Source organism: Acinonyx jubatus, chromosome A3 (genome assembly GCF_027475565.1).
Source record: "Acinonyx jubatus isolate Ajub_Pintada_27869175 chromosome A3, VMU_Ajub_asm_v1.0, whole genome shotgun sequence".
NCBI lineage: Eukaryota > Metazoa > Chordata > Mammalia > Carnivora > Felidae > Acinonyx > Acinonyx jubatus.
The window spans coordinates 99,034,812-99,061,498 of NC_069388.1; the positions used below are offsets into that span (position 1 = coordinate 99,034,812).

Consider the following 26,687-nt stretch of genomic DNA (forward strand, 5'->3'; position numbering starts at 1 on the left):
TCACATTATGCTCTTTTCTTAGGATTCTGAGTTTTTAGGATCCTAGACGGTTTCTTTTTTTCTATTGTATGTTCTAACTGATGCTTGCTAAGGAATAAGAATTCTTTTGATTTTCATTTGATCTTTTATTTCACCACCTTTTTGACACATATTAGCTCTAACAATTTGTCACAAATGCTCCTGGGTGTTAATGTAGTAGATTCCATTCATAGGATTTTAAAATTAACTTTCAGTAACATAAGAATACATTTGCCCTATAAAAACGAGAGAATTACAAATGATGCAAAATCACCTTTGACCAATACCCCCAGTTCTACTGCGCACACCCCCAAACCAGTCACTATAATTATGAGTTTAAGTATATATGTTTCATAGAACATATATGGTGTTATTTGTGTGTATTTTCAAATACTACCAACTGCAACTTTCTTTTTCATCCAAAATGTGTTTTGCTAAAATACCCTTATTGGTACATTTAAATATATCTCATTTATTTTCAAATGATTTACAGCTTTCTATTAGATGTATCATATTCCATTTATTAATTTTATGTATTCATTTCCCAACTGAAATGCATTTAGATTATTATGAAATTTTCACAACCACAAACAATGCTGAAATGAACAAATTTGTTGATGTCTCCTAGTTCAATATGTGGGTATTATATTCAAAGGTTCCTAGGAAGTTTAACTTTAAAAAACAAAACAAAACAAAACAAAACAAAACAAAACAAAACATGAGTATCAGTGTATCTTTACATTCCTAACATTCTAGGTGGTTCAGCGTTCAGTGTAAATGCACAGTCTTTTTAGCCTCTACTTAAATTAACATATGATTTTTCTCTCTTAACCTGTTTTGGTGAATTATAGTAATTTTCTGACATTGAAATAGCCTTGTATTTATATGATAATCTAATTAATCCTGGTGATTATTTTCTAAAGATACTAACTTTAATTTGTTGATATTTTATATAAGAATTTTCCATCTATGTTCATGAGCCTCATTTATGTATACTTTCCCTTTCTTGTATTCTCTTGGTTCAGATATGATAATAGGTTTTTGCAAGTTTTATAAAATGCTTCAGATATTTTTCCATTTTTCCTGAGTTCTGGAACCACGAATATAACATAGGAATTATATGTTCTCTGAAAATTGGTACAACTAAGTTATCCCTAGGGATTGTTTTCCAGATTAATAGCTAACTGTGTGATAAAGGTCCTCTATACCCCCACTTACTTCAAAACTCTGAAATGCCTATTTCTGGGGTAGATATATTTGTATCTTCTGCTTCTATTACAAATTGTCAAAATTTTCCCATAGTTCTGATATTTAGTCTTACCAATGTTCTCAGAGTGATACTAGTTCAAGAGTGTTTATTATCTTTGTGGACTTTATCCTTTATTAATATAAAATCCTTTTCTCTTTTGAAGCTTTTGTTTCCAATTACATTAACATTTCTATATTGCTTTCCTTCTATCACTATTTGATTTGTAAACCTTTTCACTTTATATTTTGAAGCTTTTTGCGTCATTATTGAGTCTGCTTGAGGTGAAGTTATAGCTGGATTTTGTTTTTAATCCAGTGTTTCTTTTAAAAATTAGCCCATTTATATTTATTGTAAATACTGATGTTGGGTTTACTTCTCTCGTCTTTTTTTTTTCTATTTACTATACTTTCATCTTGCTTCCTTTTCTTTTCTTGTTCTCATTTCTGACTTTTGTTGGACTGGATAAGTTTTCTTTGTTCCATTTCCCCCCTTTTTAATGGTCTGCAAATTACAAACCCAATTTAATTCTTCAGTGTTTATACTTAAATTTAAAAACTTAATGTCATATATTCAGAACATCTATATTAAAAATTAACATCTGGAATTAACCTGTATCTATACTTCTTTGAATACATTTCTAAACTTTTTCTGATTTTCAGTTTTCACACTTGTAAAATTGGGAGTCTGAGTTCTTCACTTAATCTTCATTTAAAGATTAAATGTGATGCCATGTCAAGCACCATCCTTTATTAAGTAAGAGGTCTTCAATTCCTTCATTCATTTCTTTTCATTCAACCAAAAAACTTCAGGTCCAAAAGACACAATCACCTTTCATCTCCTTTGTCCTTCAAAGTCACCTCTTCATATTTCTTGCACCTTTATGGCCTTCCTCTAGTCTTTCAATTGCTTTATAAGACTCAGAATATCATCTCACCCTCCCTCTACAGAAAAAAAAAATCCCATTCTGCATTGTACTGAATGGACTCTTTTGCTCTAGTTTAACGAACCTCATTTCCCAATGATTCTATGCCTTTCTTCATTTTTCCTTCAAAATGGCGGACTTTAGACGTTCCACGAATAGCACCACGTGCGCCTGCGCCTCCCGCGGCCATTTCGCCCAGCAGCCCAAACTCCAGCCCTGCTCCACGAAGCGCCTGCGCGAGAGCCTTCAGAGCACAGTGGCTCCTCCCTCTAGCTGAGTACGCTTGAAACCGCACGTTCCCGTCCCTTCCCTCCCCCGCTGACTCTGCACCGCCCTCACCCCTTTCCTGTGAGATTCTTCCGCCAAGTGGAAAGTCCACCTTCCGTCGACAGCCTACGCAATTGAAGAGCAATCCAATAGGCACCTACAGCCCTGGGGCTTGTCATTCAGTCTTATCAATGCACCACTGCAATTTTTCTCTGGCCCCTAAAGTTGATAAGCGATTTCGCGGGACTTTTTTGCATCCCGTGGGCAACAAATGGAAAGAATGGCTGTGGCGGAGGGATCTCTCGCTTACGCTCTGTGTACTTTAACCTAATGGGGGTCGTCCGGGAGTCGGAAGGGGGAGGGGAGAGGGAGGGGGCAGCCAAGGAATTGTTTTTTTCTCTCGCCCCGCCTGCGCCAGGCCGGCCAATGGCGGCGGGCTGTTTACCCACGAGCCTCGCCCAGCTCCTCGAACTAGGCCAATGAGCGGCGGCAGCGGCTCCGAGGGGGCGGCTCCGAGAGGCTGTGCGTGTCTTGTGAGAGCTCTTGAACCAAGTCAGAGCTAGAGCTGGGCGGCTGGAAACGGCGGCCGCCGCTGGTGACTCAGGGAGGCAGGAGGCGGGGTAAGAGCGCCGCGGCCTCGGCTGAGGGGAGAGGAGGAAGAAAGATGAAGGCGCGGAGCCCGCGGCCCTGTCGCCCCCGCGCCGCGGCGCACGCCGGGACAACGGACGCCCGGGGGTCCGCGGCCGGGAAAGCGCGGTGTCGGGGCGGGGCGGCGGGGCAAGTGCGGAACCGCGGGCTCGCCCCTCCCGCGGGGCCGCCCGGGGCGGGGACACGGCCGCCCGGGACGGGCCCTTGCTTCGGGCCTTTTCTTCCCCGGGGTGGGGGGGCGAACACTTTAAAATCCGCGTAAGCTGCAAATAATTCTCCCCTCACTCTGTCTGCGTTTAGGTTTAAGGTTTTGGAAAAGCGAAACTTGGGAGAATGAGGGTCATGCGGCGCTTGGGCCCGTGTTTGCGGTGGGGGAGGGATCCGGGGGGCGGGGGAGGACGCGGGTGTAGAGACCGGGTGTTGGGGTCTTGCCTGGTACCGGCCGCCGCCGTCTGGGGTCTCGTCTTTTCGAGCGCGGTTAGGCTCCCTCCCTCCGCCCTCGCTTCCCCCGCGTCCTCTCTTCCCGGCCCCCTCCCACCGACAGCCCCCGTTGCATTTTGTTTTTGTATTTTTGCAGGGAGGAGCCCTTCCTGCAGGCGTGGAAACCATGGTGCTCACGCTCGGAGAAAGTTGGCCAGTATTGGTGGGGAAGCGATTCCTCAGTCTGTCCGCCGCCGACGGCAGCGACGGCGGCCACGACAGCTGGGACGTGGAGCGCGTCGCCGAGTGGCCCTGGCTCTCTGGGACCATTCGAGCCGTCTCCCACACCGACGTTACCAAGAAGGATCTGAAGGTAAAACCAGCTCCCGGGCCTCAGCTGTCGGACGTTTTGTAGTTACCTTGGTAACGAGACAGCCAGCGGCCCCACTCCCCTTTTCAGAAAAGGGCGACCAGAAAGTTGGCATCTGATCTGAAGGTGCAGAAGACTAGACCTTGAAAGTCTTTGAAATTGGTAGTGTAGAGCCGAGGTGTGTTTGGCCTCCAGTTGCCCGTGTTTAATGACGGCCTTGGGGTTGCTCAGACATGCTTCGTTATTGCCCGCGCCGTGCCCTACTAGGACCGTAGGAGTGTTTCTCCGAAGGGGGAGCATGGGTAATATTGGATTCGTCAGGTAGGTGATGTTAGGAATCATTAGGAATTGAGGGCTAGTGTTTTCGGGTGGATTTTTTGGTGTGCTCCTCTTAATTTCTTCACCCAACTTGCTAAACTTTTAGCCGTGTTGGAAATGAAGTGTGAGTGAAGAGGGAGGAGCTTAGTTCTGTTTGGCATATTAGGGTGGGTACTTGTCCGTATATGGCGGGTCAGAGTGGAAGTGGGTTCCTGGTCCTCTGATGAGTTTGTAGGTAGGTGTGGGCTATGACCGTATATGGAGGGCGGGGGTGGAGCCACCCCTTATATGGTGTGTTAGAGGAATGGCTTTGAAGCACACTTCGGTGTTCACGGGGAGGGAGAGAAATGAGAACAAGTGTGGACAGTGACTTTTAATCAGAACGACGCTGAGAATCTTTTTCAGTTAGATCATTTCAAAAAGAGTTGAATTTTGATTATACTCCCTTGTAGAAGTATTGGTGGCAAAGGATTGTCTGGGAACAACCAGTAAAGAAGCCATTCCACCAACAAAGACTCCTTTGTGCAAAAATAACTGGAGAAAGGTCCCTAACAAAGACTCCAAAGTGGTGGCAACTTGAAGGAAGCTTGTTAGAAGAGGAGAGATTTCCACCCTGGGTAGTGGATATGTTTCAATATCTTCACTTGGTCATCACTGCTTTTTCTTGAGAACGATGTTCAAATTGGGAAGCAGGTTTTAGCATCAGCAGCTGAATACATGTTGATTTCGGACACACCGTTCATTTGAACACTTTAAGGCGACCGTACCTGTGCAAGCCAGTTTTAGTCTGCAGAGGGTTGTTGGATGTGTGGTTCTGTATTTTTAAAGCTTCCAGGGTGCCTTGGCTTCATGTTGAAATGGATGACTGTTGAGCACTTAGCCACGTGCCAGGCATCATGCTGAACACTTCATAGCCGTGATCTGATTAATCCTTACAGCAGCTCTGTGGGAGTAGGTACTAATATTGCCCCATTTTACAGACAAAAATATCAGGGCTGGGGAAGATTAAGTCACAGAGGTCACATAGAAATTGGCATAGCCTGTGTTCTAACCCAGGAAGTTTTGATACCTGAGCCCACCCTCTTTACCATTATGTTCCCTGTGCCACCAAAGGACTCTTTCAGACACTGTGGAGTTTGTTTTTTCTCCTCCTTTTCATTACTCCTAGCAAACTGGGTTTTGCTGTTTATAGAAAGAAAGTAAAGTGGCACAAGGATGGCCAACCTATTTGCTTTAGGCTAATAACCTTTTTCCATAAAGTGGGCTTTGTGTACCAGATTTCAGTCATAGTTGTTGTGGTTTATTTCACTTGCCAAGTAAAATGTTCTCTAGTGCATTTGTTTTTATCTGATTTGAATGGAAGCAAGATTTGATTTAAGTCCTTAGTTTTTTGGCAGATGATGACAGACTAGGTGTTCCCTTCCCCCACAGGACCCAATTATAGACCTGTTGGATTAAGAAGGCAATCCAGGAGGTCATTTTTATGTGTTCTTTTTAATCTCCCACCTTCCTGCCACCCCAAATCTTTGAGGTGGTGGTAATATCTTCATTTTCAGAATGAGAAAGTAGATTGGGGAAAGGAGTCTTGTCCAGATTTGCATAGTTAGCTACTAAATGATGGAGGGAGGATTTGAATCTAGGGTTGGCTGTGTCTTTTCCATTGCACTAAAGTGCCTCACCTGAGGATAAACAGGGATTTTAATTTCAAGAACAGTTTTAACTATATTTGATTTTTGCTTTACCTGCAGACTTCGTAATTCAGCTTTAATGTAAGGTACAAATTCTGTGATTTTTTTTATCTAGTCATAATTCATCATTATGTTCCTTAATTGAGTAGCAGATGGCTTAAGTTTAAGGGCATATTGTATTAGCAAACACAGAATTTCAGAACACTGGAACCAAATTGTGCTGGGGAAATACAGGCAGGAACTAGTAAGTAGCTATGACCATGCTTACACTTGGGCTTAAGGATCCTGGGTTTTGGTGGGGGGGGGGGGGGGCGGTGGAATGGGACTGGGGGCTAAAATGTATATAAATGAATAAGATTCAAGTAGTATGCAACTGTTTTGGCATCGGTAGAAATAGTTTGTCTAGACTGATTTGCTGTTAGTTGAGGATGATGATAAAGCCAAGGCTTGTTAACTTTGTTTCACCTAGAGAGAGACTTTATAACAAAGTCACTTGGGTACATTATGTCTAGTTGTTGATTATATAGAGTCAAAGTGAAGACATAACAAGGAGTAAATATTTAGTATGTGGCACCTAATTGAATCCTCACAAATATCCTAGATGGTAAACCACATTTTTTAGTGTTAGAAATTGAGGCTTGAAGAAGTTAAATAACTTGACCAAGTTTGTCTCTAGATCTTAAACACTAGGCAGTTAATAGAGTGAGATTAAAGCACTTTTATTTTGCTATCCTTAGCACTTAGCTCGCTTGGCATGTAATATTTGCTGAAATATTTGAATATATGGAAGGAATCAAAACTATTCTACACTGAAAAGCAGCTTTAGAAATGTACTAATGGAGCAGTGGCATTCTCTTTCTCTGGAATAACAACAAATCTTTATTAGGTGTGGTTATAAGAACCTCTTTTTATACTACTCTTTCTACAGGTGGCTTTGGGTTTGTTCATTATGCATGTTGGGAATGGCCTCCTTCCCCAACTTGTCTGTCTAGGTCTTTTCCTTCCTTTGAACTTACCTTATCCTTGAGTCTTCTGCTCTTAGTCCTTCGGGATATCCTTAGCAGATGAGTAGTACTTGCCATCTCCATATACTATTTCCTGCTGTTAAACCTTTTTGGCAGTTGGGTGCTTTGACCAGTGTCTAGCCTTTTCATCCTTACATACAGTTAGAATTTGCATGTTGATAGATTCTGCTGCCAGTCAAACCATGTAAAATGAGAAAGTCCTAGCAGTGTAATAAAATCTGTTTATCCCCCATAATTGAGCGCTAGACTGGGATTTTAAACGCTTATTTATTTATTTATTTTTGAGAGAGAACACCAGCAGGGGAGGAGCAGAGAGAGAAGAAGACACTGAATCTGAAGCAGGCTCCAGGCTCTGAGCTGTCAGTGCAGAGCTGGACACAGGGCTCAAACTCATGAACTGTGAGTTCGTGACCTGAGCCGAAGTCAGACGCTTAACTGACTGAACCACCGAGGTGCCCCTAGACTCTGAGATTTTAGACAAGTATTATATTTAGGTGTAAGAAGACCTAATCAGAAGCGTAATGAAATAATTTTCTAATTTGTGGAGTAGTGAAATAAGTGGTATTCTGCATTGTAGTGCTGGGCATAGAATAGATATATCAAACCTTGCCTATAAACCATGCCATTCTGTAAGTACCTACCGTTAACTTAGAAATATTTCACTTGGCCTTTCTGATGGTTTTCTTAATCATATACTCAGGTGAGATTAGCTTGATTAGATATAAAGAGATTTTCTGTTGGGGAAAAATTAACTTGAAATAATTAGTTTGAAATAATTAGTTTGAAATAGTCCAGTTTCTGGTCCAGATATTTAATAGACGAATAAGGCACACATTTACAAAATGTCGTAATTAAAAGAAGAGCAAATTTGTTAATGATTTGTTGTGAGTACTGATAGGCCTCTTTTTGGCTTTTGGAATCAGATAGCATAAATAACATCTCCTTTGTGGACCAAAAGAACATGGGAGAATAACAATATAAATAACTAGTTATATCGATAAGTTTGCAGAAGCTTGGTCAAGTCACTTTAGTTCCCCCCGAATTTGAATTTTTATTGGTATGTCTTTTTATATAAATTTTTGCTTAGGAGGCTTTGGTGGTAGAAGGTCCCTTATGTAGAGAACCTCAAGCTTCAAGGCACAAATGAAAGGTATATGTGGTTATAAGAAGAAACTTTTGAAAAAATGTTGAAAAGAGCTCACAACTTATTGGTTTCATTATATTTTAAGTCACCTTTTAAACTAAAGTTAATATGAATTTTTGACCATGTAACCTAACACTCCAAAATCACAAAGTAAGTTATTTTTTAAGGAGCTAAACTTAATTTTTTAATTAGTCAAAAATTAGGAGGGGCCCTGTCTAAATTTTGGGTTAAGTTTGATTGTAAGCTTTATAGGTGGTGGTTGGATAAGAATTGTGATGTTGCTTAAGTTTTGGGAAGCCACTGAATATCTTAATCCTTTACTTTTTTTTGTCTTTGTTTCTTAGTTTTTTGCTGAATAGATACTGGATAATCATATTTAAGATCTTTCCACCACTGCTAAGTGAACTGATACCTTGATAAATTAAGATTTGAATTCCCATGGAGCTTTTAAGGCTACCTAGTCTCCGTGGCAGATGCTTTACATACATTGTCTTAAAAATCTATATTAAAGTTCAGTGATGGGTAGATGTTAGTACTTTCATTTTGAAGCTAGCAAAACCAGTTTCAAAGAGCTTAGATTTTAGTAAGGGTTCTTAACCTGCCAGGCAGGTTAATTGGTTTTCTTTGTAATACTATGTATCTTATTTTATGCAAGTAAAATCATTCTAAGAAAGCTTCAACATAGCTGGGATTCAAACCCAGATTTCTCTGGCGCTGTAGTTTATATATGCTCATTCCTCTTACACATTGATGGGAAAACTCTGCCATCTAAAGCTAGTTTGGGTTTGGAGTTGATGTGATGTGGGGCAGAAAGACTATCCAACTTAGGGGAGCTATCAGAGGACCTGGATTCTGGTGGCTGGGGAGGCAGGAAGATGAGCAGTCTCTGAACAGCTCTGTGAAGGACCATTTGATTGGGTATAGTGATGGATGGGGTGGGTAGAACCAAAGAGAGAGTACACACACAGGGCCTTGGCACATAGTTAGGTGTTTACACATTTGGATGTATTCTGTGATAACTGCAAGATTAAAAGTCTGCCATGCCAAGAAGATATGCATCTTCTCAGGAGAAGTTGCCTGGGAAGTTAGGGATGCAGATTTTACTGTTGGGGGAGGAGGATAGGATGGATTTTAAATTTCATTGATTTTTAAAGATTGATATTCTAAGGCTATGAAACTGGAGAAGGTTTAGGATTGGGGCTATAGAGGTATACCAGTTGGGAATGTCCTGCCTCCTAAGTGGTTTAGAGTAAACAGAAGGTAAGAGCCCAATTCAGAGAGACATTTATTCATTCAACAAGTATTTGAGTACTGACTGGGGACTGGATACCAGTGAAATACAACAGTTAAGTAAAAACAGATGCAGACTTTGACATATTAGAATTTATGTCAATCAGTCAGCCACAAGTAAATAATTCAAAGTGTGGGTAAGTGTTAGGAAGGAAAAGTATAGGGCTTTGAGTGCAATGAACAAGGGAACTCTCTTCTGAGGGGTGGAGGAGGCTCTTTGAAGGTAAGGTAAGGCTTCTTGGAGGAAAGGATTTTTTTAATCAGGTTCTGACAGATGAATGGAAGTTAACTAAATTTTTTTTTTAATTAAAAGTTGAAAAGGGAGATATGATTATCTGTGAACTTATGAACAGAGTTGGCATGTTTATTAACTAGTTCTTTGAAACCAAAAACGAGAGGCTGCTTTAGTAGGAGAGGGGATTTTAAATCAAATTTAAAAAAGTGATTTTTACACCACATATTGAGGAAGTTTAACTCTGGGGTCAATTTATCAACTATTTGCTTCTATATTTAGCAAAGTAGTCTTTGACTCCAAACTCCCAGTTTATTCAACTGAAAGGGATATTGAGGATATGCTCTCTACTAGGCCTAGTGTTAAATCCTGTGAATACCAAAGGGATTGAAAAGCAAGTTGTGGATTATGGTGAATGGGTGGGGGGGGGGGGGGGGCTCATCTTAGGCCCACAAGCAGCGTCAATTTAGAATTACAATGACCTGCAGTAAGTACTTTTTTTAGGGTTTCAAATTTCTTTCTTTTGGTTCTTAAAGTTCTGATGTCTAACATGTGTAAAAACTTTCCACATGGGGGGTTTTTGTTGTATGTATGGGCTTCCTAGAAGTTACTTTGGGGGGCAGAGATTGGCCTCCAAAACCCTTGGCTGCTGCTTCCCAAAGTGATTTGGGAGCTAGAGCTTGATGGTTAGATTAACATGTCGGACTGGTTTATGTGGACTGCGAAGGGAAGTAAGAGTGGGAAAGAAGGACAGCAAACACTCAGATATTCAGATTAAAGATTCAAGTAGAATAATGGCATAATTCAAAGTCGGCATTTTTCGTGTTTATTTTTGTTAATCAAATCTGATTTTTTTTTTTTTTTACTTCTGTTTGTCTAGGTGTGCGTAGAGTTTGACGGGGAATCTTGGAGGAAGAGAAGATGGATAGAAGTCTACAGCCTTCTAAGGAGAGCATTTTTAGTAGAACATAACTTGGTTTTGGCTGAACGAAAGTCTCCTGAAATTTCTGAACGAGTTGTTCAGTGGCCTGCAATAGTGAGTAGAACTTGGGCTTATGAGAAGAGGGTGTTGGTTATGTGTGAAACAAGGGAAATGGATATGTAGTGCCTATATTTGGCGTCTGGAGAATAATAGTACAGAAACATGACAGTGTAGGGGAGTTAGAAGAGCATCTGGGATCTCCTGTCAGCCCCACTGCGAGGAATTCTGGAAGTCTAGGCCCTTGACTTTCTCAGCTCTATTTCTTCACTTGAAAAATGGGGATGGTCATATGGGTAATGTCTAGGTCAGAAGTCAGAAATCAGCAGTTGTATATGGACATACAGATCTGTTTGGCTTGACCCTCATAGTGTTTTAAGAAAATTTGAATTAGTTGTCTGCTTATGAAATGGGGAGAGTATACCTTAAAATCTGGCTGTTGCCTGGCTCCTGTAGAGAGTTGCCAGTCTTGGCCTCATGATCCCTAAGGTTCTCTCTGAGTCATAATATTCTTTGGCTCTGAAGGTACTGGTAGTCAGTACCATTTCCATATCATAAGTCTGGTGTAGTTGGAATACGAGAGTGATCACAGGGTCTGGAGAAGACAGTTCAGGTTTTGTGAGACATAGGGCTTAATGGTGGAAGGGTCAGATTTAGACAGTTGGAGAGGCCAGGAAGGTGACTGAAAGGCTGACCAGATTGTGAAGAGCCAAGTATGCTGTGTTAGCAAAGTTAAGATTTTGTCTGTAGGTGAGAACAGCTAGCTACTGGAGGTTTTTGAGTAATGTAGGGTTTTGGTTAAAGTTATATTTTGTCTTTGTATTTTTCCACCCCAGCTATTAAGAATTGGCTAAAAACATGGTTCTGTATCCTCAGAAAAATGTATACACACAATTTTTTGCATAAATTTTAGAGAAGCTGTATATCTTTGGACCCAGACTTCTATGTTAATGAGTCCCAAATGTGTATCTGGTTTAAATGATTGACTTTTGGATAAAAATTATGTGATATTATGGTTGCATAAATAGTCGTTAATGGGATACTGGCAGTAAATAAAAAAAAACTTAATGGTTTTATTTCTTTATGTGTGGAAAATTGCTAGTCCCCATTTTCAGAGTTATGCTGATAGCAGTTATGATGCCAAAACATTTTCTTTTGTTTTGCTATAGGTGTACAAGTCTCTGTTGGACAAAGCTGGTTTGGGATCCATAACCTCTATTCGCTTTCTGGGAGATCAACAAAGAGTATTTCTTTCTAAAGACCTCCTGAAGCCTATACAGGTAAAACATAAAAACAATATTAAACTCTCAAGATAGAAATACAGAGTCTTTTAAGACGAGAACTAAAATATTGATGTTGATTGCTCTAATTCGAACACCTATCTAACAGAAAAGGACCCATCCCAGCAGTTAGTTGTTAGACATCATCCCTCAGTGTTAGCCATTCAGTTGGTGCTATCCATTTGGTCTTGGAAGGACAGAGAAACTATGGTTGGAGTGTGTGTGTGTGTGTGCGCATGTGTGTGCGCACATGTGCGCATATGTATGGAAACACCTAGGTGATACAAAAATAATTTTAAAAAGATTGGCTCTCATTCATAATATATATATACACATACATGAGTATATATCCATATATGGCAGTTGTTATTTTATGTATCCTGTATTATTTGGGAAGTTGCCTACTTGCTAAAATATATTTGTAACATTCAGATCAGTACTTCGGCACTTTCATGGTCATCAGACATTGGCAGGGTGGCAAAAAATTTGAGTTGCCTGACAAATGTTCCCAACTGAGGTTGAATAAAGTGATGTTCTGCCTTCTTGTTTCATCTCTTATACTGTAAACAAGTATCCTTTCTGAGGTCTAATTAGTGCTGAATTTTTATGCTTTTTTTTTTTTTTTTTTTTTGGTGGTTTTACTACACCAACTATAGTGCTGAAGTACCGTCTAGTCTTCCTAAGTGCAAGAAGGCTGTGATGTGTCTTAGGGAAGAAATACATTTGTTAGAGAAGTTTTATTCAGCCATGAGTTATAATGCTGTTGGCTGTGATTTCTAAGTTAATAATGCAGTAACATATTAAATAATGTGTTTTCTAGCACGCGCATGTGAGCACACATACACGCACACACACACACATAAAACAAGGTTATATATATAGGTTGGTTGATGAAATTGTGACCCAGAGGCTCAGAGGAACCTAACCTTATCTTTCCACTAGGAGCAGTGGTTCACTATTCACTATTCCAGTGTTTGTGTGGACTTAATAAACATAATTACAATGAATAATGAGAATTGAGAGCGCATGCATGTGTGTTCTTTCCAACTAGCTTGCAAAACCCCCACCCTTTTCTTCACAACATTTAGGCTCTTGGGTCTTGCTTATATGTGATTATTTTCCTCATGAAAATGTTCGCAGAGAGGGGGAAAGAACATACAGATTATTTCCAGATTACTACCTTGGGAATAGAGTTGGTCATGTCATATCATTTGTCTTTTAGAGGTCATTTATGAAACTTAATCCCCTTTATCCACATCCATTTGGTGACCTGACTTGTTTCTGTGAACTGTTGTTAAAAGACAGTTTAGGGTCAATGGTCATTGCCATTGATGTGCCTGTGTTGGAAAACCCAAAGCACGGGCTTTCTCACTAAAGTCTCATTTCTGTATCCTGAAGGTGAGTGAAAACAAGGTCCACATTCTGAACCTTATTTTACAGTGATTAAACAGAACAAAAAAAGGTGCTTTTGCTTAAGTTAATTTCAGATGCAGGTTACCTTCGTGATGTTCAGATAGCCATGTTGATGTTTTATCTGCCTTAAAAGGAAGAATGCCTTGCTCTTAAGGACCAAGGAACATACAGGAGGGGCTTTGGGTATCTTGCTTTACTTAGTGATAGAGTAGTTTTTACTTCTCAGCATTGTTTTCTGGACAGTTGTGTTTTGCATCTTTTGTATATCCAAGCTTTTTAGTCAAAGCAGAACTCATAATTTTGTTTCTTAAGATGGAAAAAGCAAAATCTAGATCAGTAAGTTTTTATTCTCAGGAAGGTGCACCATGGCTATCATTGTGAATATTACTAGTAATATTAATTGAGGTAGATTATGATGTGTGCTCTTGACTTTTACTGGTGATAATAGTGGCCCAAGCTTAGTGCTTCAGGGCATTCTCTTGTAGATGTGGGTAGTTACATCCAGTTGCTACTGTATGAAACTGTGTTGGGAGATGTGATTACTGCAGTAGAATGCTTGCCCTATATAATACACAGAGAACCTGAAAATCATTTGGCATATATAGAAGTTGGAATTGAAACTTAAGGTCTGTTTTTTGGATTGAATTTGACTTATTTATCTGTGGGTAAGAAGACAAAATACCCAGATTAGTCATCTGGCACTAAAACTTTCCTGGGCAGAGTAGAATTATTCTACCTTGTTTAAGAGCCATTTGTGACTGTCCCTAGTAATGTGCATTTTATCTCTTAATAAGAATTGGAGCACACATTTACATTTTTTTTTTGAAACTGCAGCAGCATGAGGGGAAAAAAAAAACAACCGTAAATGGTTCATTCTGATAATTAATGTTGAGCTCTTCTGAAGACCCTAGGTTAAGTCTAATGTTATTTGGCTTAAGAAATGCATTTTTCCAGCATGGCCTCTCTAAAAGACTAGTTAGTTTTCCCAGTGGGAGGAATGGATGAACTAATTTTGGCCACTGTGTATCCATTTTAGTGTCAGAAAAGTGTGAAGCCCTGATATTAGAAGAGCTTCTGTGCTGTATAGTTTGTGTTCAGCAGGTTATTTGTATTGACATTTTCTGTATACATTTATCATAACTTAGTGTGCACACAAAGCCAGAAGACTGTGGAATAGCGCCCAAAATGGAGCTGCTGCCAAGAATTGAGTGTTTCAAAACTGGCTTGCTGAAAACTTAATGCTATTCATTCAGGTTTTGTCTCTCCCATACCTCCCTTTACCATTTGTAAACAAAAATGCATTTGGAATTTTAGTTGGGTTAAATCAGTCTGTGTGGTGATTTGTTAAAAACAATTTCAGCAAATTGACTCTACATATCCGTGTGTTTCTATGTGTGTGTCTTTTGCTCCTGGGAAATCCTTGGATTGACTATCTAGTTTATTATATTTTCCGTAGTCAAAGTTGTGTCATACTTAAAATTATGCTTTGAGCCACTCCTTAGTATTTGTCATGCTCTTAGCTTGGGGTGACTTCACTTTAGTCTCCCTATACCTGTGATCATTTGATGGATTCCTACTATTTGACCTTTTCAGTTCATTGGAGTTGCAGTGGTGTGGTGCCATCAAATGGCTACTGACAGTACTTAAACATCAAGCTGATTGAAATATCCACTGGAATTTAACGCTTCTTGTTTGTTACATTAAAATCTTCCATTTTTCAGGATGTAAACAATCTTCGACTTTCCCTTATGGATAATCAGAATGTCAGTAAAGAATTTCAAGCTTTGATTGTGAAACATTTGGATGAAAGCCATCTTTTACAAGGTATATAGAGTATCTGTTGATGACAGTTCATGAGTTGACAAATAATTAGTTTGTAAGAAGCTACATTTTAGTCTTCATTCATTGAAATTTCTAATTTTTTAGTAATTGCTTTCTTCATCAACTAGATGATTGAAGGACTTTATGTATCCAAAAGCCTCTGAAATTTGGAAAGCTCAGGGCTTATGTGAAAACTAGTAAAGTAGGTATTAAAAAAGCTCAGGTGTATTTTGACATGGAATTTGATATGTTTGAAATTTCAGTCTTATAAAATTGATGAAACATGAATGTGGTAATCCTGATCTTCCCATATACTGTTACTGAGTTTCCTGGTCAATTTTACAGTTTTTTAAGTTCTGTTTAGGCAGTTCTGTTGGGGTTCCTGAATTTGGATCCCCTGAAACTCTGCACAGGAAAGTAAGTTTGGGTTCAGTGAGCTACCTGGATTCTGCTTGGTCTCATACAAATGGTAGAATAAATATATTGCCACTTTTAGGTAAATTAATAGGAAAATGGAATAAAAAGTTTAAAATAAAATTAAAAATTTCTCCTAGCTTTTCTGAAATGTCTGTCTTCTCGTGTTTATAGCAGTATCTTTTACTGTTTATTTTTGTCTACTGCTTTTTTTAAAGACTTGAGAAAAGATTATCTTGGATGTTGGTGTGTTGGGAGATAATGCAGATTGCTCTAAGGATTTTTTTTTTTTTTCAGGTGACAAAAACTTAGTTGGTTCAGAAGTAAAAATTTATAGCTTGGACCCATCGACTCAGTGGTTTTCTGCAACAATTGTAAACGGAAACCCAGCATCAAAAACTCTGCAAGTCAACTGTGAGGAGGTAAAAGAGGATGCTAATTGCATGTAAGATAACCTGACAGAGAAAGATAATTCTAAAAAAGAATTATAATATCTTATAGGAGTTAAATAGTTTTATTATCTTTGTATTAAAATATTAGAGTAGAAAGAGAAATATCATGATTGTTTTTAAAAGAAATTATTTGTAAGAAGCTCTTCTTGTATGTTAACAGAACTAATTTCTGGTTTGTTTCTGAGCGTTTTTAAGTTTCCCAGTATCTTTGTTTTATTTATTTTTAAGATTCCAGCACTGAAAATTGTTGATCCATCACTGATTCATGTTGAAGTTGTGCATGATAACTTTGGGACATGTGGTAAGATACTGTTTGATTAAAGCCTTTATTCTCCTTCTGACCTTTCCTCTTTCTCCTCTCCATGTTAAGAGAAACAGGGAAGCCAACTTACTTAATTTTTAAATATTTTAGGTAATTCCACAAAAATTGGAGCCGTAAAACGCAAGTCTTCTGAGAATAATGGAAGCCTAGTTTCCAAACAAGCAAAATCTTGCTCTGAGGTAACCTTATGTTTGTCACTTGTGTCAAAGTTTCCTGAACTCTAATGGTGCGTGGCTAGTTTGTTTGGTGGTTATAAAGCTTTCTTCTGTGCTGTTCTGCACCGTGTTGTCTGCTCTTCTTTGCTGGTTCCAGATCTTGGCCATAATTTCTACACTCAAGCAGATGGAGATAATATAAGTTTCTGGTTAACTATTTTTTGTGTAAAACGTGTATTATTTTTTGATATTTGCTGAAAATGCTCAATAGATTTGACAGTTTTCATCCATAAGGAGTGTTTTTGAGGGTAAGCTGAGTTGTGTGTATCAAATCGGAAGAAGGCCTGGCACGAGAGAAGGGGAGGAACCTTAGAATTCTGAGTAGGTGTTGAAATAGGACTCCTCCCTCCTCGATAATAGGTTTGATTGGTAATTTATGATTGGTTAAACAGACATGCTAGATTTTTAAAGGAAGTGTTGGTTTGCCATAACAAATTTGTGCCCAGAAAAGTATAGGCTTGTATGAATGCCACTCTGAGTTCAAGTACTGGATTTAATTCTATTCTGAAATAGTAAGGATTTAGATCAAGAAACTTAAGACTGTTTGTCTTTGAGGTGAGTTGAATCCTTAGGACCTATTACAATACACATAACTTTTTTACAGCTTAGGTAAAAGCTTACACAGCTGTGTATCCAAATGCACTCATGTTACAGGGACAAAAACACCTTTGTGATGCTCTGCTCCAGGCTGGAGCTTAGATTTTGAAAATGGACCAAGTTGGTATTAAGATTGTTGGCAGCACTTTAGAGGGAACTTTGGGGTCTGCAGGAGTAAGGCAAGAAGAAATGGCATGGTACTGGGCCAGAGTCAGTTAATGCATCCAGGGTTCTGTATCGGGGCCCAGTGGACTACAACAACATCAAGTAGAACCAAAGCAAGTGCTGTGCTACACAAAAAAATTTAAGAATCTGAGTGGCTAGGATGATTGCCTTTCCTGAGTCTTAAGCCTGTGAGCAGGCAATAGGAACTTTGACACTTGACCAAAAACTTTGTAAACCAAGGTATATAATACTGTCTTCCTTCCAAGTGTGTAGGCCTGACTTTAGGTTGTTCGGGAAACAATGAAGAGGTAATTATTGGAAATTAGTATTACTACTTTCATTTTTGCTTTTAAGTTTACAAGGGGGAAGTAATATAGTAGGGAGTGATTATTATATCTTAGAGTTAAGCTCACAGAGGATATTGTCGAGTAATGCACAGTATCAGCAGCTGAGAGAGAAACAGAGTAGAACCTGTGAGGTTATTAGCAGTCTTGGGTCCCAGAGGTAATAAAGGCCAGTTTGGAGAAGTTGATTGGGTGTAGCCTGACATGGAGAATACATCAGTATAAATAGTTGGTGAGATGAAAAGGAGAACCACATGATGTTGTGTTGAGGAGAGGCCAGAGAATAGGAAATGGCATCCTGACAGATCATTGAAGAATCAGCCTGGGGTGCAGGCAGAGGACTGGGGTCAGTAGGGAACTCCTGTGGAAGAAGGTGCCAGTTCTGAACAATGTCAGGTTTATCAGTGATGGGACAGATAGGTGAGCAAGTAGATGTATAGCCTTCAAGGAGACACCTGTAAAATGTGGTAACATATATGTCTATAAGTGATCCTGTCTGCCTGACTCCTACTGTTCAAGGGCAGGAAGCATGTTTTTTTGATCTCTGTTAGCATTTTGTCCAGCTCAGTAGGTTTGTGTGCTGCTGAACTGATTGTTGGGCACAGTACAGGCTATTTTTGAAAAAAGCCTGAACGTTGGCTAGGAGATAAGTTCCCATAACCTATTTGAGCTTAATTTCTGCATCTAAATTGAAAAACTAAATTTGATGTTTTAAAAATGTTTCAGCTCTTAAACTTTGTACTAGTCAAATTCTCATTTTAAAGGAAATTGGGATGGTAGATTTGGCTGGAGATGGGTATTGGCTTTTTATTATTTTTATTGTAACACTTTTTCTCCCCCTCATACTGCATTTATTTGTCAAATGAAGATTCTCACATTAAAAAAAAAGTTATTTAAAAATATTTAGTTAGCCCAGAAAAACGCTAAAGAAATGTCACTTATTCACATTTTGGAATATCTGTCCTTCTACTGTTTTTCATTTTTTCCTGTATAATCATGGAGGCCTTTAAACAAAACAAAACAAACTAAAAACCATAGCGTTTTGTAGCCTCCTTGATTCCTTTCCAGTGTGTTGTGAATATTTTTCCGTATCTGTAAATATTTCTTTTTTGTTCTGGGTGGTTCTTGTAATCAGGCAAATTTTGGAAACAGTGGCTGGGGCTAGATTTTAAGAGCGCTAGAGAGGTATAGGAAGAAGTGAGGAAAGAAAGAGTTCACTTAAATGTGAGAGTGAAAGGTGAGTATAGTAACATACTTGGCACACATCTCACCATGTTTGCACTTTCCAGATGTGTTGGACTGGCACAGAATTTACTTTTAGGGTGGTCTTTGGAAAACAGGAGTTTGGGATTAGGTAGACGAGACTCTGGATTGCGTTGGTGAATACTTTTGGATAGAATAAACCTGTTTGCCAGTAACAGCTGGCTCCTTGAAGGTCTTCTCTGCCTAGCAGACTATTCCTCAGAGTTAGGACATTGCTTGGTTAATTGAGAGAGTCTGCTGAGTAGTGTGAGCCAGCAGTGTCCTTTTTAGAATACCATCATACACTCAATTATATTATCTCCGTCTGCTGGCAGGGAGGAACTATTGCCATGACTGGTATAGAAGACCTTCAGGGAAAACTCTTCAGGTAAGAAGAAACCTTGACCCTTGTCAAGTCAGAGGCCAGTGCAGTGATGTGCACGTGAAGATGGGTTTTGAAATTGGAGTCCTATCCCTGTTGAGCGTATTTCAGTTTCTAAAAGGAAAAGCTTCCTAAGTTACGTATTTGTAATACATGGTGACTGCACTGAGAAAATTTTCATCTTTCTGCTTTCAGTCAGCTAATGTGTGTGCCAGGCATCATGGTGAAGGACAGCCCTGTAAAATAGGCTTCATTATTCTCATTTACAGTTGAGGAAACTGAACTCGAAGAGCTTAAATAATGTGCTAGGAAGTGTCAGAGACCAGATTCAGACCAAGGTCTGCCACCAAAGCCCAGTACCCTTAGGCACTGTGCTGGTGTTGCCATTCCTCTCCAAATCTTTTCCTTGGTATGGTGAGTCACCACTGTAAAACAGCAGATTCCTGCTTCATTCCCTCTGTCCTTCCCTCCGTCTTTCCAACAGATATTTACTGAATACTAAATATGTGCTAGACATTGGTGAGTATTACTGTCAGTCATAGGACAGACCTAGCTGTTTTGAAATATTAAGTCCTAACGGCATCATTCATTCATGCATTCCACCAGTCTTATTTGAGCATCTGCTGTGTGCCTTGTTTTATAAGGCTTAACAGTGGACACAAGATCAGGGTCTGCCTGTAGGTGTGTATGATTCCTTGTGAGAAGACTGACAATAAAAAAGTATCTTAAATGAACTTTGACAGTGCAGTGTCCTAAAGCAATGGCGGGTACAAACAAACATAGAAATATGATGAAGCACAGCGGGATGCTTTTTGGGGCACTGCTTTGGAAAGAGTAATCAGAGGTTCTGAGGAGGTGACAATAGAACAGATTTGAGGGTAAAGGGATGGAACCAGTCAGCCACATGAAAACTATGCAGAGGGAATGAATGGCAAGTAAGAAGGTGCAGGCAAGAAAGAGTTTAGACCGGAAAGGAAGCCAATGTATTTGGAACACTGTGAACAAGTAGAATGAGAGGATCGGGAAGGTTGGTAGAGACCAGACCTCACAGAACTCTTCTAGGCATTGGAGTGCCATGATCTGATTGATTTATATGTTACAGATTGGTCTGTGGTAGAATACATTTTGGGTAGGAGGCAGACCATTTGGACAAACATGGAGGGAAGTCAGGCCAGTTAGAAGACCCATTGTAATCCCATGTGGGGGGAAAATGGTGGTAGTGGTGGAATGTAAAGATATTGGTTAGATTCTGTAAATATTTTGGAAATAGAGGCAGGATTTACTGGTCCATTGATTGGATTTAGGAAATGAGATGGAGGGTTTTTGTTTTTGTTTTACTTAAGCAGCTCAATGGCTGTTGTACAGAATAAAAATTTATGCAATCTAAATTTCTTCAGTGTGTTACTCTAGGTTTGCAATCAAAATTTCTCTCAAGAAAGTAGTTTAAAAAAAGGTATGTATTAGCATATCAACTCTAAACATAATTCAGAACAAGGAAGGCGGTATGAGGGAAGATCCTTGGTAAAAGTGAGCCTCAAGTAAGCATTTTGAAATGACTTGGCAATTAAACTTTGGGAGGGTAATTGTTTTATAGGTGATTACTAGAGAATTATGAAACTGAGTCAAAAAGGACTTTCAGGACTTCTCTAACTTCCTCAGCTTAATGATTAGGAAACTGAGGCTCAGAGAGCCGAAGTTGACCATCCCAAGAATATTCTTAGAATAGCCAAAGCCTCCCCACCTCCAAAGAAATTTTTCTGGGGAACACTAAGTTAATACTTAACCAAAATTGAGTTGACTGAAGTAGTATAATATACGAGCAGATAATTTTATATTTTCATATAGTTTGAAACTGTGCCAAAACTTTGACAGTGATTCAGTAGATTTTTATTTTTCAGATATTTCTGTTTAGCATATATTAGACAGTTTTTTTGAGGCTGCCAGAGTTAAATGTCTGAAAAAGATTCATGAGTAGACTGAATGTAAATCAATATATTCAGAATTGTGAAGTTTTAAAAACTAAGGGAGGTTAGAAGCTAATCTCTAGAAGATGAAGAAACTTTGAAGATTCCTATGGTTTAGATTTGGTGGTAAGATAAATGTAGAGGTCATTGTGGAATGAAGGAGCTGTGCTGGGGAAGGGCACAGGACTTAAAGTTTAAAGCCCATGCAAAGAGGCTGGTGAGTAAGCGGAATAATTTCCCCTGGTTTTACTGAAGACTGGTCACGGGGAGTTGAGTTTAATCCCTTCCTTTTTCCCTGGTGGGAAGTTGACGTGTGTGGATAGTAGAAACTGGAAAGAAGAGGGTCCATTATTATATTTTTGTGAAGATAAGACTTCTTGAAAAGAGAAGGTGTCCCAACTTTGTCCCACAGGCTTGTCACGACTTGATATTTTTTGCAGCTTACGGTTGCCTTTGTGACTTGAAGAGCCACATAAGAGCAAGAACCATGTTCTCAACCTTTATTGCGTTGTAGAGGCTTACCCTGGTACCCAGTAGGCACCACTGCCTACAGGAGTCCTAGTGGTCTGGTCCCCTGCCAGCCTGTGCAGTAAGTGCGTGGTAGGCACTTGAGTCATGCGAAACTGAATGCATGTGAAGCTGCCACCGTTTAAAGACTGTCACTTGAAAGCTCACTTTTGTGCATCGCATTTTTAAAGTAATTGCCACATGGCTGCATTTTCCTGACATAATGATTCAGAGGTCTGTAAAAGATCAGCCGGTGATCTTTTATAGGAAGACTCTAGCTTTATGAAAAGCTGGGATGATTTAACAGCCTTCAGATACAAGTCCTTAATTTTGTGACTTTTCAGTTGTTTTGCTGCTTTGTGCTTTTTGTTTGGAAATGGTGTTGTGCTTGTTTAGTACTAAACCAGGCAAATAAATGTGAATCTTGCTAGGACTTCACAATTCTCCAACTAGGTACTTTCCTTTTAATGTCTGTTGGTTTGCTATCTTTTTAGGCCTCTCCTAGTATGTGTCCTGTACAGTCTGTGCCCACAACGGTTTTTAAGGAGATCCTGCTTGGCTGTACGGCAGCAACCCCACCTAGTAAGGACCCGAGGCAGCAGAGCACTCCTCAGGCTGCCAACTCGCCACCCAATCTTGGAGCAAAAATTCCTCAAGGGTAAGTAGGGATATTTGTTAAAGATGTTTAGTCATAGTAGGAGAAAAATGATTTCAGCCGTAGTTCGCCGTGTCTGAGCTTAACCATTGCTCTGGTGGCAAGACTTAACCTGCATTCCGTGGTTCATAGGGTGTTAGTACAGCTACTTTCGGTGTCATGACCTGCCGTTCCTCACATCTCAGGTTATCCACAGAGGTTTTTCATTAGAGTTTTCAAATCGGTCAGGTGCCTTTTTGGAGGTGAAAAGGGAAATAGGCATGTAGAACAATGTGGAAAATGTTTTTAAAAAGTGAAGATGTGAGGAAAGGGCAACTTTCTTCACTTGATACAGTGAGAATGGTCAATTGAAATACTGTAGACAGTTGCAGAATAAATGTCTGCTGTGACGAAAAGGGGGCGGAGTGGTTGTATGTGGAAGACTGAGGTCAGTGGGAGTGTGCAGAACACGGAGACATGGTGATAGAGAGTAGTTCTTACCAGTCCAGACCTCAAGTATAGGCGGCGGCAGATAAAATATTAAGTCATAGAAATGAGGATGTGCTAGCTGTAGGAGGAATAGGTAACTAGTTTATAGGTGAAAAAAATGAATAAGAAATGTAAAGTGTAATCAGAGAGTTGGAAGTGGCTACAAGGTTACGGAGAAAAGAGTTTTAAAGGAAGACTCTTAGAAGGGGTGGAGGGCTGTGCAGGCAGCTGATAAAGACCTAAGATACAGGTCAGAGAGACAACGATGTAGAAAGGTGGGTTTGGAAGACTGTTGCAATAAGGTGGAAGACTGGTTGAGCACATTGCTTCCTTGGGAGGAAAGTGGGCTGCCTGGGATGAGCTTGGAAGGTGGCCACAGAGCAGTCAGATGGAAGGAGGAACAGTCTTTGGGTAGAAAAAGGGAACAGTAAGAAGTTCGGTGCTACCCAAGCCAAATGTCTCATGTGAGTACTTAAATGAAGAAGTTCTTGGGGCACCTGGCTGGCTCAGTCAGTAGTGCCTGTGGCTCTTGATCTCAGGATCGTGAGTTCAATTCCCACGTTGGGCGTAAAGCTTACTTAAAGAAAAGAAAATCTTCTCAAGGAGGAAATCCTGTGTTAGAGACAGAGAAAAAAAAGTATAATAGGAAAAAAAGCACTTTATGTTTTGCTGGGGAAAAAACTTTAAGATGAATTTCAGAGAAACAAAAGTTCTTTAAGGATGCTTCCTATTAAGGTAGGGGATAGGAGAAATACCCCATCATTTTGTGAGCAAGCACGTAATTAGTTGGCTTTTCAGTTGCTTTGGATCTTGATCACTAACCAAACAGGAATGGAATTATCCAGTGTCAGAGCCAGTGACATGTTGTTTGTAGCTGGACTGGGTTTTGTGCTGCTGGTGGTTTTGGTTCCATGAGCTACTGTGTGCTTTAAGGGAAAGCTAAGTTTCGTTATACTGTGATAAATAGAACTAACCTGAAATAGTTGGAGATTTATGAGCACGTACAGATAGGATTTAGGATTGTATTTTTCTAAGTGTTTAGGATATTTTTGCAGAGCCATTGACTGATTACCTTTAACTCCAGCTCACAGAAACCTATCCTTCATTCTCTAAAATAAGCAGTTTCTTTTCTCTCTCAATAGTGGTTGCCTTAAGGTACCAAACAATTGTTTTTGGGCAGTAGAGGAGTGATAAAAGAGACCTAGATGCTAGTTTTTTGTATTCTCTTTTTCAGATGTCATAAACAGATTTTACCAGAAGAACTTTCTTCCTGTCTAAATACAAAGCCTGAAATACTGAGACCAAAACCAGATGTTGTCTGCAAAGTAGGATTGCTGTCTTCAAAGTTCTCTCAGATTGGAACTGGAGACTTAAAACCCCTTAGTGAACCAAAAGGTAGTTGTACCCAGCTGAAGACTAGCACTGATCAGGAAAACCAGTCGGAATCTGTTTCTCAGTCATCGACTGGCCTTCCTAAGGAGTGCTCACCTACAAAGCCTTCTTCTACGGCAGAATTGGAAATTGCCAGCACTCCTGAACTGCAGAAGCACCTAGAATATACGCCTTCCACATCTGATGTCCTTTCAGATAAGCCAGAGGAGAAAGCAGGTGTCAATAGTAATAGCTTTAATAGTTGTGTGGAAAAAAAGATAGAATCTTCAACTTTAGGATGCCGGTCACAGAATTTGAAGGAATCTTCAGTAAAAATAGATAATGAAAGCTGTTGCACAAGAAACAACAGTAAAATCCAGAATGGTGAGTGTTTCTACATGTCTTTATTGGTAGAAGCTGAGAGATGGTAGTGGGTACATATATGTCTCCTTACTTTATGAGAAGATAATATGAAAGTGACTATAGCAAAAGTTCATATAATTGGGAAAGTTAAAGGAGAAAAGTAGCATCCTAAAATCTTCTTAGAAATGATTACTATTAATATTTTAGTGTACCTGGTTCCATGTGTATTAGAAGTACAGATAAACTATAACACAAATGGGTTTATACCAACAATTTTATCCTGTGAATTAGTGTGTCTATCAACTTTCAGAGGCTGTAAGGGTTCCATTATATATGCATTTATTAGATGACTTAACTGGTTCCTACTAGATGGGTAATTAGGCAGTTCCCAATTTCTGGTTGTAAGAAAATAATTTTGAAACACAACCCAAAGTAATCTGATGATTATTTTATCTTAAGCTTATCACTGATTTTTTGGTAGCATCCACATGGAGTGTTAGAGATGATCGGCACTTTATGCTTATGCAGGTAATTCAGATCTGCAATGTATTTTTAAAGACAGAATTTATACCAGCACCTCTAGAAAAGGGACTTTTGGTTAAAGATTTTAAGGACAGGGCTATAACACTGGGCAGTCTCCTTGCCTAAGGGGAAATCCTGCTGCACCTACAATTTAAAACTATGTGCTAGCATACCTTATTTTTTATTTATTTATTTTTTTTGTACTTTGCTTTATTGCACTTTGCAGATACTGCAGTTTTAACTTATTGAAGGTTTGTGGCAACCCTGTGTCAAGAAATCTGTTGGCACCATTTTCCCAACAATATTTGCTCGCTTCTAGTCTATATGTCACGTTTTGGTAATTCTTGTGGTATTTCCGACGTTTTCATTATTACCATATTTGTTATGATTGTGATGAGTAATCTTTATGTTACTGTTGTAATTGTTTGGGGGCACCTCAAACTGCACCCATATGAGATGGCGAATTTAGTTGACAGCATGTTGCGTTTGTTCTGACTGCTCCACCAGCCAACCATTTCCTCATCTCTCTTCCTCTCTTCAGACCTGCATATTCTTTGAGACACAAAATTAGTGAAATGAGGCCCAATAATAACCCTACAGTGGCCTCTTCAGCGTTAAAGGGAAAGGAAGAGTCACACGTCTCTCATTTAAATCAAAAGCTAGAAATGGTTAGGCTTAGTGTGGAAGGCATGCTCAAAGCCAAGATAAAGCTAGGCCTGTTGTGCCAGACAGGCAAGCTGCGGAACGCAAAGTAAAAATTCTTGAAGGCGATGAAAAGTACTACTACAGTGAACACAAATGATAAGAAAGTAAAACAACCTTATTGCTGACTTGGAGACCGTTTTAGTGGTCTGGATGGAAGAGCAAACCAACCACGACATTCCTTTAAGTCCAGAGCAAGGTCATTATTCTCTTCAATTCTCTGAAGGCTAAGAGGTGTGAGGAAGCTGCAGAAAAGTTTGAAGCTATCATAGGTTGGTTTGTGAGGCTTAAGGAAAGAAGTCATTTCCATAACATAAAAGTGCAAAATGAAGCAGCAAATGCTGATGTAGAAGCTGCAGCAAGTTAGCCAAAAAATCTAGCTAAGATAATTAATGAAGGTGGCTAGACTAAACAGATTGGAAGAAGATGCCATCTAGGACTTTGAGACCTAGGGAGGAGAAATCAATGCCTGATTTGAAAGCTTTAAAGGACAGGGGCTAATGTAGCTGATGACTTCAAGTTGAAGCCAGTGCTCATTTACCATTCTGAAAATCCTGGGGCCCTTAGATTATGCTAAATCTACTCTGTGCTCTATAAATGGAACAACAAAGCCTGGATGACAGCACATTTGTTTACAACATGGTTTACTGAATATTTTAAGCCCATTGTTGAGACCTACAGCTCCAAAAAAAAAGATTCCTTTCAAAATATTACTGCTCATGGACAATGCACCTGTTCACCCAAGAGCTCTGATGGGAGATGTATGAGATTAATGTTGTTTCCATGCCTGCTAACACAGCATCCATTCTGCAGCCCATGGATCAAGGAATAATTTTGGCTTGCAAGTCTTACTTAAGTAATATATTTTGTAAGGCTATAGCTGCCATAGATAATGTTTTTTTTTGTTTTTTTTTTGTT

General features: G+C 39.5%; 1 protein-coding gene across 2 annotated transcripts in view; it reads left to right on the plus strand.

Moving 5' to 3' along the window:
- The first annotated feature begins 2,919 nt into the window (after positions 1 to 2,919).
- KDM3A (lysine demethylase 3A) overlaps positions 2,920 to 26,687 on the plus strand; it is a 52,900-nt gene continuing 29,132 nt past the window's right edge. For both annotated transcript variants that reach the window (XM_027052684.2, XM_027052685.2), the window contains exons 1-10: positions 2,920 to 3,076; positions 3,682 to 3,897; positions 10,472 to 10,627; positions 11,740 to 11,850; positions 14,985 to 15,087; positions 15,796 to 15,920; positions 16,179 to 16,251; positions 16,363 to 16,451; positions 22,183 to 22,346; positions 24,046 to 24,566. In XM_027052684.2, coding sequence (XP_026908485.1) covers positions 3,712 to 3,897; positions 10,472 to 10,627; positions 11,740 to 11,850; positions 14,985 to 15,087; positions 15,796 to 15,920; positions 16,179 to 16,251; positions 16,363 to 16,451; positions 22,183 to 22,346; positions 24,046 to 24,566 — 1,528 coding nt within the window. In that variant the 5' untranslated portion in view covers positions 2,920 to 3,076; positions 3,682 to 3,711. The remainder of the gene's footprint in view (positions 3,077 to 3,681; positions 3,898 to 10,471; positions 10,628 to 11,739; positions 11,851 to 14,984; positions 15,088 to 15,795; positions 15,921 to 16,178; positions 16,252 to 16,362; positions 16,452 to 22,182; positions 22,347 to 24,045; positions 24,567 to 26,687) is intronic.